The 12,079-nt window shown below is 44.9% G+C and overlaps 1 protein-coding gene across 1 annotated transcript in view; it reads right to left on the bottom strand.

Annotated features, from left to right (window-relative positions):
• Window positions 1-205: 205 nt before the first annotated feature.
• The window catches only part of LOC131993329 (glutamate dehydrogenase, mitochondrial-like), a 22,068-nt gene continuing 10,194 nt past the window's right edge, over window positions 206-12,079 (bottom strand). The window contains exons 4-13 of the mRNA XM_059359184.1: window positions 11,709-11,772; window positions 10,526-10,620; window positions 9,313-9,492; window positions 6,388-6,525; window positions 5,522-5,659; window positions 5,264-5,344; window positions 4,587-4,710; window positions 4,187-4,278; window positions 3,710-3,772; window positions 206-2,274 (exon numbers count right to left, since the gene is read on the bottom strand). Coding sequence (XP_059215167.1) covers window positions 2,155-2,274; window positions 3,710-3,772; window positions 4,187-4,278; window positions 4,587-4,710; window positions 5,264-5,344; window positions 5,522-5,659; window positions 6,388-6,525; window positions 9,313-9,492; window positions 10,526-10,620; window positions 11,709-11,772 — 1,095 coding nt within the window. The 3' untranslated portion in view covers window positions 206-2,154. The remainder of the gene's footprint in view (window positions 2,275-3,709; window positions 3,773-4,186; window positions 4,279-4,586; window positions 4,711-5,263; window positions 5,345-5,521; window positions 5,660-6,387; window positions 6,526-9,312; window positions 9,493-10,525; window positions 10,621-11,708; window positions 11,773-12,079) is intronic.

The following is a 12,079-nucleotide window of genomic DNA, read 5'->3' as shown; positions in this document are numbered from 1 at the left end:
TTAATAATACTGTAAAAAAGGATTTCAACTTATTTCATGATTAATATATTTATTAATTTATAAACGACATTTGTACTTGATGTAGAAAAAACAAGAGAACCCCTGTAAAATGAAACAGTAAACTATAACCATAATTTTTCTTAGCTAAACTGTTGATTCTTGTGTAACCACAGAAAAACAAATAAAAACAAACAATAACCGGAGAAAACGTGTGATTTTTTGTGCTTTATTTTGCTGTAACATTTTGACAAAAAGGCGTAAAAACTTCCTCACAGAATCCCAAAGCAGAAACATTTTCCTCACACAGCTCGTCCCGCCCCACAGGTCAGGTGACAGGTGTCGGGTGTCGGGTTTCACACCAGAGCAGCTCGTTAACCAGCTGCTGAGCTGCAGTGCGGCGCGTGGCAGTGAGGGGGCGCTGTGGCACTAAACACACAGCCAAAGCTTTGATTTGTGCGTCTGGTGAGCAGCCTGAGGCCCCGGGGCCCTCCACAGGGACCCCACGGGGCCCGGACACCAGTCAGCAGTGAGGTTTGCATAGTCAGGAAGAGTCAAAGTTCGGCATCAGACGAGTCCTCATAAAACAAAACGTCCCCGCAGGAGGAGTCACAGCTCAGAGAGAAGGCGGTACAGTATCTGTTAAGTTTGTTTTAAAGTATTTATCCAGTAAAAACGTTAAAGCTGCAGTTTGTTTACAAGTACATGATTTATTCCACAATCGTTTCACGTTCATCACACACCTTTAGGTGTAACTGTGGACTGTCCGAGGGGAAACAGCGCCCCCTTTATCTCTGGATGACAAACTGCACCTTTAACAGCTTTTACAGGACGTTTAGTTGTTTGTTGTAAGAAGTCGTTCCCTCGTCCACCATCACATCTTTTTTATTGGACTTTTGTCTGATGCAGAACTTTGACACAAGTCTAGTATTTTATCTCATAATATATATTGCTCCGTTTAACTGCATAGATTAGCATTAGCATTAGCTGCAGCTGTGCCCTGACCTGAAGGTAAACAAAGTTTTTTTTCTTTGGTTTTAAAGCCAGAAAACTTTCTGTAACAGCAGACAGGATGAGCAAAGAGCTAACAGCCTGTTAGCACTGGAAGCTAAAAGCTAAAGGATCATTCCAGAGTTTTCATGTTTGAACCAACAAATCTGAAGATTTCTGCGCGGAGAGGCTGAAATTTAACATTAACATTTGTTTGCTTCAAAAACAAGACAAAAGGCTGAACATTTTTGTTAAATGTTGTTATTTTGTCTTATTTGTTGTTATTTTACAGGTTTAGCAGCTACAGAAATCATTTTGTCGGGGTGATAAATCTGCAGGAAGTTTTGAAGTTAAATGTATAATGTAAATACGTGAGGGATGATTCAAACACACAAACAGCAGAATGACCCTTTAATAAAGTAACTTTAACCTCTTTAAGGCAGTAAATATAAACCTGAGGCACATGTTGCTGCGTTACACAAAAACTTAACAAATCTTTGGAGGCAAACAAAGAAACACGAGCGGCCGAAAGTCTGTGGACGCCTCGACAGAAACATTTCATTCAGATTTAAAGCCTCTCACATGAGGAGATTTTATTCTAAATGAATCACCAGATTATTTTAGGAACTTAGTTTAATGTATCTTAAGTTTTGTGCAGCAGAAACGTAACATTGAATCTCTTCCTGGCGTTTCGGCTCGTGTCCTCAGACTTTCAGCCATGCAGCGTTTTAAGGCTTTTAGGCGTTCAGATACGTTCTCTAAATATTTGGTTGATATGTGTTTGAAGCAGCATGGCGGCGTTTCAGAAGAAGAACAAAAAGGTAAACAGACGTGAAGAAAAGAAGAAGAAGAAGGAATGAACACGACGAAACACGACGAGGTTCTTTTTACTGAAGAAACTGTAAACGCAGACTGAAGCAAACCTGCAGGGACAGACAGACAGGGAAACAGACAGACAGGGGGACAGACAGACAGACAGACAGGGGGACAGACAGACAGGAGGACAGACAGACAGACAGGGGGACAGACAGACAGGAGGACAGACAGACAGACAGACAGGAGGACAGACAGACAGACAGACAGACAGACAGACAGACAGGAGGACAGACAGACAGGAGGACAGACAGACAGACAGACAGACAGGTAGGAGCTGGAGGACGGAGACGTCTATGTGAAGATGAGACCGGCCTCGTTGTAAACCTGGAAGACTTTCTCGATGGCGTTGACGTACGCCGCCGTCCTCAGGTCCAGACCGAGGTTATACCTGTTCGCTGTACGCATGATTTGCTGCAGGGGGGAGGAGACAAGGAGACAAGGAAGAGAGAGAGGAGGGAGCGGGGATAGAGGGAAGGAGGAGAGAGGAGAGAAGGATATAAAGAAGGAGACAGGTGGAGAGACAAGAGAGGAAGGATGTAAGGAAGGAGACAAAGAGAGAGAGGAGACAAGGAGAGAAGGAAGAGAGAGGAGGGGGCGAGGATATAGGGAAGGAGGAAGGAGGAGACAAGGAGACAGGGAGAGAGGAGAGAGAGGAGACAAGGAAGAGAGAGAGGAGGGAGCGAGGATAGAGGCGAGGAGGAAGGAGACAAGGAGGAGAGGAGAGAGGAAGCAAGGAAGGAGGAGAGAGGAGAGAAGGATATAAAGAAGGAGACAGGTGGAGAGACAAGAGAGGAAGGATGTAATGTAAGGAAGGAGACAAGGAGAGAGGAGACAAGGGGACAAGGAGACAAGGAAGAGAGGAGGGAGCGAGGAAGGAGGAGAGAAGGAAGGAAGGTTATAAAGAAGGAGACATGTGGAGAGACAAGAGAGGAAGGATGTAAGGAAGGAGACAAGGAGAGAGGAGACAAGAGAGGAATGATGTAAGGAAGGAGACAAGGAGAGAGGAGACAAGGGGACAAGGAGAGGAGAGAGGAAGCAAGGAAGGAGGAGAGAGGAGAGAAGGAGACAGGTGGAGAGACAAGAGAGGAAGGATGTATGGAAGGAGACAAGGAAGAGAGAGACGAGGGAGCAAGGATTGAGGGAAGGAGGAGACAAGGAGACAAAAAGAGGAGAGAGGAAGCAAGGAAGGAGGAGAGAGGAGAGAAGGAAGGAAGGATATGAAGAAGGAGACAAGTGGAGAGACAAGAGAGGAAGGATGTAAGGAAGGAGACAAGGAAAGGAGAAAGGAAGCAAGGAAGAGAGAGAGGAGGGAGCGAGGATAGAGGGAAGGAGGAAGGTAGGAGGAGGGGGACAGGGAGGGAGGAAGGAAGAAAGGAAGGAGACAAGGAAAGGACAAAGGAAGCAAGGGAGGAGTAGAGAGGAGAGGAAAGATGAAGAGAAGGAGATGAGGAAGGAAACATTATTAAAATGAGACATTTCCTGTTTTCTGTCTGTTTTTCAGTCTCTGCTGCCCTCTGCTGGACAAACACACCAACTACAGCGTTCTGCTCCTCAGACTGGAGTACTCTTCATCACTCTTCATCATCCTCATCCTCACATCATCATCATCCTCACCATCATCCTCATCCTCACCATCATCCTCATCCTCACCATCATCTTCATCATCATCATCATCATCATCATTATTGTGTGACTGTGTTGTAAAATGTAAATGTTTGTGTGATAGTTGTGAGAATTTTGATTCTGTGTTTATGTGTTAAATTTGACTTTTTCTTTAAAGTTACTGATTTAGATACAATCTATGTGTGTGTGTGTGTGTGTGTGTGTGTGTGTGTGTGTGAGTTACCCTGGCAGAGCGCTCCATGGTGAAGGCCAGTCCGGAGTGCACGATGTCCTTCTCTGAGGCTCCCTGCAACCACAACACACGTTTACACCACAGAAGAAGAAGTTCATCACTTTAACCCTCTGAACCCAGTATGTGTAGTATTGCAGTAGTATGTGTAGTACTGCTGCAGTAATATGTGTAGTATTGCTGCAGTAGAATGTGTAGTACTGCAGTAGTATGTGTAGTAATGTAGCAGTATGTGCAGTACTGCAGTAGTATGTGTAGTACTGCAGTAGTATGTGTAGTATTGCAGTAGTATGTGTAGTTCTGCAGCAGTATTATGTGTAGTACTGCAGTAGTATGTGTAGCATTGCAGTATTATGTGTAGTACTGCAGTAGTATGTGCAGTACTGCAGTAGTATGTGCAGTACTGCAGTAGTATGTGTAGTTCTGCAGCAGTATTATGTGTAGTACTGCAGTAGTATGTGTAGTACTCACGGAGATGCGTTCCTGGAACTCGGAGGTGGGAACGACAGGAATGGCTCCTCCGTGTTTCCCAAACTTCCTCTCTAAACTCTCCTGAACCGACACTGAAGAGACAGACAGGTAGAGACAGACAGGTGAGGAGACAGACAGGTAGAGACAGACAGGTGAGGAGACAGACAGGTAGAGACAGACAGGTGAGGAGACAGACAGGTAGAGACAGAAAGGTAGAGACAGACAGGTGAGGAGACAGACAGGTAGAGACATACAGGTAGAGACAGACAGGTAGAGACAGACAGGTGAGGAGACAGACAGGTAGAGACAGAAAGGTAGAGACAGACAGGTAGAGACAGACAGGTGAGGAGACAGACAGGTAGAGACAGACAGATGAGGAGACAGACAGGTAGTGACTCACTGAGCAGGTGGTAGTTGGAGTCTCTCTCGTATTTGAAGGTGAGTCGACCGTAACTGACGTGGTTCAGATTCTTCAACCACTCAAAGTACGACACAGTCACTCCACCCGCGTTCAGGTACATGTCCTAAAGGGACGGACAAGGGGACAAGGAGGCAGGAGACAAGGAGGCAGGAGAAAAGGGGGCAGGAGAAAAGGGGGCAGGAGACAAGGGAACAGGAGACGAGGGAACAGGAGACAAGGGGAAGAGGAGAGAGGGGACAGGAGACAAGGAGGCAGAAGACAAGGGGACAGGAGACAAGGAGGCAGGAGACAAGTTCACAGACAAGGGGACAGGAGACAAGGGTACAAGGAGAAGAGGAGGCAGGAGACAAGTGGACAGGAGACAAGGGGACAGACAAGGGGACAGGAGACAAGAGGCAGGAGACAAGGGTACAGGAGACAAGGGAACAGGAGACAAGGGGACAAGGGGACAGGAGACAAGAGGCAGGAGACAAGGGTACAGGAGACAAGGGAACAGGAGGCAAGGGTACAGGAGACAAGGGAACAGGAGGCAAGGGGACAGGAGACAAGGGGACAGGAGACAAGGGGACAGGAGACAAGGGGATAAACTTCATTAAACTGATCGTTTCTCTTTTAAAAAGGTAAAAACATCAGTTCTGTCTTTAGGAGTCTCTGACCGGGATCACCAGGACGTTTCTCTCCAGGAAGATGCGGTCGGCTTCAGGCGTGGTCGGCCCGTTGGCTCCCTCAGCCACGATCTGAAAGAACCACAGCACGCCGCGTCAGTGCACTGAGGCATCATGGGAAAACACCCGGTGACAGAAACCAGGGTAGTCAGATATCTGCAGAAACTGGACTTTGTCAAAAAACAAGTTCTTTTATTACAGTTATAACAGTTCATTGTGTGTGTGTGTGTGTGTGTGTGTGTGTGAGACCTTGGCCTTGATCTTGTGGGCGTTGCTTTTGGTCAGCTGCTTCTCGCTGGCGGCGGGGATCAGGATGTCACAGTCGGCCTCCAGGATGCTTCCTTCGTATGGCGTCGCGTTCGGGAAGCCCACGATGGTCCCGTTGCTCTGCAGACAGGAAATAATAAAAAATAAGGTTAAATCAGTTTGTTGTCCTATCTATCACCAGTACTGACCAGTTTGTAGTCCTGTTTATCACCAGTACTGACCTGTTTGTAGTCCTATCCATCACCAGTACTGACCAGTTTGTAGTCCTATCCATCACCAGTACTGACCAGTTTGTAGTCCTATCCATCACCAGTACTGACCAGTTTGTAGTCCTGTTTATCACCAGTACTGACCTGTTTGTAGTCCTATCCATCACCAGTACTGACCAGTTTGTAGTCCTATCCATCACCAGTACTGACCAGTTTGTAGTCCTATCTATCACCAGTACTGACCAGTTTGTAGTCCTATCTATCACCAGTACTGACCAGTTTGTAGTCCTATCTATCACCGGTACTGACCAGTTTGTAGTCCTATCTATCACCAGTACTGACTAGTTTGTAGTCCTATCTATCACCAGTACTGACCAGTTTGTAGTCCTATCCATCACCAGTACTGACCAGTTTGTAGTCCTATCCATCACCAGTACTGACCAGTTTGTAGTCCTATCCATCACCAGTACTGACCAGTTTGTAGTCCTATCTATCACCAGTACTGACCAGTTTGTAGTCCTATCCATCACTAGTACTGACCAGTTTGTAGTCCTATCTATCACCAGTACTTACCAGTTTGTAGTCCTATCTATCACCAGTACTGACCAGTTTGTAGTCCTATCTATCACCAGTACTGACCAGTTTGTAGTCCTCCAGCTCTTTGGGGTCGATGCCTTTGGGGTTCCAGATGTTTCCGTCCATCTCTCCGACTCCGACACATTTCGCCCCAAATCGATGAAGGTAACGCATCGTGTGAAGACCCACGTTACCGAAACCCTGCAGACAAAACAGACGTCAGATTAAACGAGCCCGCTGCTGCTGGAACCTGCTGCTGCTGGAACCTGCTGCTGCAGGAACCTGCTGCAGCTGCAGGAACCTGCTGCTGGAACCTGCTGCAGCTGCAGGAACCGAACCTGCTGCAGGAACCGAACCTGATGCAGGAACCGAACCTGATGCAGGAACCGAACCTGATGCAGGAACCTGCTTCTGCTGCTGCAGGAACCTGCTGCAGGAACCTGCTTCTACATCAGGAACCTGCTGCTGGAACCTGTTGCTGCTGCAGGAACCTGCTTCTGCTGCTGCAGGAACCTGCTGCAGGAACCTGCTGCAGGAACCTGCTTCTACATCAGGAACCTGCTGCTGGAACCTGTTGCTGCTGCAGGAACCTGCTTCTGCTGCTGCAGGAACCTGCTGCTGGAACCTGCTGCAGCTGCAGGAACCGAACCTGCTGCAGGAACAGAACCTGATGCAGGAACAGAACCTGATACAGGAACAGAACCTGATGCAAGTTTAACTCGAAACACGTGCTGCGCGTGCGACCAGAAGCAGCAGGATGTGGTTTTCACAATAACATCTGAGAAAGTGTCTTGGGACAGCAGGGCTACACACACACACACACACACACACACACACACACACACACACACACACACACACACACACACACACACACACACACACACACACACACACACACACACACACACACACACACACACACACACACACACACACACACACACACACACACACACACACACACACACACACACACACACACACACACACAGCGTTCAGAGGGAGTTACAGTTTATTGTGTAGCTCTAGAGTTCTTTGTTAGCGTTCAGTCCCTCCCTCTTCTGGAAAACAAATTAAAACCGAGCCGAGGATCCTGAGGCCGCCCTGTCTGTAATTAACTGTGGCTTCAGATGAGTCACTGATGAGTCATCGCTGAGGATTTCAGGGACTGGAGGATGGAAAGAGTGATGGGAGTAAACAGTTCTGGATTGTTGAATGAAAACCCTCTGTTGTTCCTCCCCATTATCACAGTCTGGAAGAGAAAATACTGAATAAACAGCTCAAGTCTCCGCCTGAGAGACACACATGGACCCATTAATGTCCTTTTAGAACCGCGTTCTCAGGCTTGATGTGTCAATTCTTTGGTCGAGACTATTTGTTTGACACATTTGGTGCTAAATCTTACCATTTAATTTACTGGATAATCTATATAAATGTATAAACTCTGATTTGGTCACAAACTTTTTGTAAATTTGTGTATTTTGTGCGATTGTATGGCAGCACTTGTGTTTTTTTTCCTGCTGAGAAACCCCATTATTGTGAATCTAGTGTGTCAGCCATCCATCCTCTGAATGCTCCAGGTCTCTAGTTTGTGGTTGTAAAGTTTCATGAGGCCGTGATTATCCTAGAGGTCTCAGCAGCTCATTTTATACACTGAGCTCACGTTTTCACCACCAGAGTCTCAGCTTTACACTCAGACCCCATTTATGCAGCTCACAGACTGTTAAGGGACCCCAGGATGCACAAAGACTCACACACAAGAGGACACAATAACACATTTTACTGCAGGAGAAACACTGTGTGATATCCACCCAAAACTGCTTTGGTAAAGTGCATAAAGTGGGCATGTCACATCAATAAACAGCCCAATAATTAACTTATTAAGAATCATATGAAACAGAAAAAAGCAGACGGAATTTTATCTTGTTTTCTCTCCTGATTTATGCAATTCAGATTGTTTAGGGACCCCAGTAGGCAGAAATATTGAAATCCACCATTTGTTACACATTTATATGGATGTTATCAGCATAAAGTGGGTATGCCTTTAAAGAAAAGACTTGTGGGGAACCCATTTTAATTCTGATATCTTGAGCTCAGAGGACCTCTTTGAAAATGACCATGTGGACTCACTGAATCCACAATAGTCTGATCTTTCCAGTCAGACCCAATTTATGCAGCTCACAGACTGTTTAGGGACCCCAGTATAAAGAAATATCCAGATATAAAAATCCACCATTTGTAACACATTTATATGCATGTTATCAGCATAAAGTGGGCATGCCTTTAAAGAAAAGACTTGTGGGGAACCCATTTTAATTCAGATATCTTGGGCTCAGAGGACCATTTGGACTCATTGCATCCACAAGAGTCTCATTTTTACACTCAGACCCAATTTAAGCAGCTCATGGACTGTTAAGGGACCCCAGGATGCACAAAGACTCACACACAAGAGGACACAATAACACATTTTACTGCAGGAGAAACACTGTGTGATTTCTGCCCAAAACTGCTTTGGTAAAGTGCATAAAGTGGGCATGTCACATCAATGAACAGCCCGAATATATTTAATGAAGAATCATATGAAACAGAAAAAAGCAGACGGAATTTTATCTTGTTTTCTCTCCTGATTTATGCAATTCAGACTGTTTAGGGACCCCAGTATAAAGAAGTTTTCAAACCCGCCATTTGTTACACATTTATATGCATGTTATCAGCATAAAGTGGGCATGCCTTTAAAGAAAAGGCATGCCCACTTTGCCACACACAAGGAAACTTGTGGGGAACCCATTTTAATTCAGATATCTTGGGCTCAGAGGACCATTTGGACTCATTGCATCCACAAGAGTCTCATTTTTACACTCAGACCCAATTTATGCAGCTCATGGACTGTTAAGGGACCCCAGGATGCACAAAGACTCACACACAAGAGGACACAATAAGACATTTTACTGCAGGAGAGACAGTGAAGGAGGACGGAGCTCTGACCTGGATGACGAAGGTCTTGTCCTGGAAGCCGGGACACATGCCCAGCTGGCTCATGTACGCCGCCTCGTTGATGAAGTTCTCGATGCCGTGGAAGACTCCCCGTCCGGTGGCGGAGATGCGGCCGTGGATCCCTCCCTGGCTGATGGGCTTCCCAGTGACACAGGCGTGAGCGTTGATGTCCTGCAGAGGAATATTACAACAGACAAGGTCATTAAAGCTCACAGGAACTCTGGCCTCGTTCTTCACTGCAACATATAAAATCTCTATAAATCTATAAGTCCTGCAGCTCTGTGGAATCAGCACAATCATGAACAACATAACATGTAAAAAATAACACGGTTCGAATGACAGAAATCTGTAAAAAAACCAAAGTGAATTTCTCTGATAAATAAATTTTTTAAAATTGGAATAAAACTGAATTTATATATAAACACATTTCCAAGTGCCCACAAGTGACACAAATATTGTAAAAAATATAAATAAAAAGACAAAAATACAGAAAAAAAGACTCAAAATAATAAAAAAAAAAAAGCAAAAATACCAAAAAGATACAAAACAATCTAAAAAGACGTAAAAAATACCAGAGAGACACAAAATTACCAAAAACGAGATGTAGATTTTGCTACACATATTGTACTGAAGTATTGTCATGTTTCCAGCCTCTCTTGTCCTCTGCTCTGTGTAAACAGCCTCTCATACCACATACCTTTTCACTGAATATTTGTCACGTGACACATTCATCATTTTCTAAATGTATTTATTTATTTTTCAATTATTTACCATTCATTTAATCTCAATATTTATTTACTTTACTATTTAATGTTCTCCATTACTAGGTGTTTTTATTTATTAATTTTAATATTTCTTTGCATTTTCCCAAAACTCATTTTTTCTGAATTATTATGTATTATTTTATTTATACTTATACATTTTTTTAGTAATTTTTTTAATAGATTCCTACATTACATTATTACATTTCTAATAATTATTTGCCCCAAACAACACCACATTTTTTTTCTGTATTATTATTATTATTATTATTTTACCATTATTCGTATTATATTAGTTATATATTTTTACATGATCACTTATTATATTTTTATTATTTCTTCATGCATTTTCTCATCATGAGTCTACATCAGAAACTTTCTGAGACGACTGAGAATATTATTATTATCATTATTATAATTATGATGATGATGATGAGACTCACGTAGTGTCCCATGGTGGTGGCGAAGGTGTCGGCGATCCAGGACATCTCCCTCTCCCCGGTGCTCATGTCAGGAGCCGGGACATCGATACCCGGCCCTGTAAAAACACCAGACTGTTACTGACAGCTCTACTCTCCGACTGACAGCTCTACTCTCCGACTGACGGCTCTACTCTCCGACTGACAGTTCTACTGACTGACAGCTCTACTCTGATTGACAGCTCTACTCTGACTGACGGCTCTACTCTCCGACTGACGGCTCTACTCTCCGACTGACAGCTCTACTCTGACTGACGGCTCTACTCTCTGACTGACAGTTCTACTGACTGACAGCTCTACTCTGACTGACAGCTCTACTCTGATTGACAGCTCTACTCTGACTGACAGCTCTACTCTCTGACTGACAGCTCTACTCTCCGACTGACAGCTCTACTCTCCGACTGACAGCTCTACTCTCCGACTCACAGCTCTACTCTCCGACTCACAGCTCTACTCTCCGACTGACAGCTCTACTCTCCGACTGACAGCTCTACTCTGACTGACAGCTCTACTCTGACTGACAGCTCTACTCTCTGACTGACAGCTCTACTCTCCGACTGACAGCTCTACTTTGACTGACAGCTCTACTCTGACTGACAGCTCTACTCTCCGACTGACAGCTCTACTCTGACTGACAGCTCTACTCTGACTGACAGCTCTACTCTGACTGACAGCTCTACTCTCCGATTGACAGCTCTACTCTCCGATTGACAGCTCTACTCTGACTGACAGCTCTACTCTGACTGACAGCTCTACTCTGACTGACAGCTCTACTCTCCGACTGACGGCTCTACTCCGACTGACGGCTCTACTCTCCGACTGACAGTTCTACTGACTGACAGCTCTACTCTGACTGACAGCTCTACTCTGACTGACGGCTCTACTCCGACTGACGGCTCTACTCCGACTGACGGCTCTACTCTCTGACTGACAGCTCTACTCTGACTGACAGCTCTACTCTGACTGACAGCTCTACTCTCTGACTGACAGCTCTACTCTGATTGACAGCTCTACTCTCTGACTGACAGCTCTACTCTGACTGACAGCTCTACTCTGATTGACAGCTCTACTCTCTGACTGACAGCTCTACTCTGACTGACAGCTCTACTCTCTAATTTAAAAGCTCTCTGCTGGTCGAGTTGCTCACCGATGAATCCTTTCTTGGCGAGTTCGATGGTGAACCTTCGGGTGATTTTCTCCAGCTCGTTGTCCTGAAAAAACACAACAGGTTCAGTTTAAATCCTCCTGAAAAAAAATCATCATATTTTAAACGTCCCAGCGGTCCCTGAATGCATCACGTGTGAGGAACGATCCGATCATTAAAAATCATCCAATCAGAGATTAAAACCCTGAAATATTACATGCAACATGTCAAATATGATTAAACAGACGAACAGAGATTCAAGCATCACTGATAATATTCCATATTAATATATAGGTTTAATATGGGGTTAGTTTGCATACGGAGGATTTTTACTTTTATTTGTAAGTTCCTGCATGCAGGGCCTGTAATCGAGT

This window comes from Centropristis striata, chromosome 20 (genome assembly GCF_030273125.1).
Source record: "Centropristis striata isolate RG_2023a ecotype Rhode Island chromosome 20, C.striata_1.0, whole genome shotgun sequence".
Classification (NCBI taxonomy): Eukaryota; Metazoa; Chordata; class Actinopteri; order Perciformes; family Serranidae; genus Centropristis; species Centropristis striata.
This window is presented reverse-complemented; position numbering and strand designations above follow the sequence as displayed.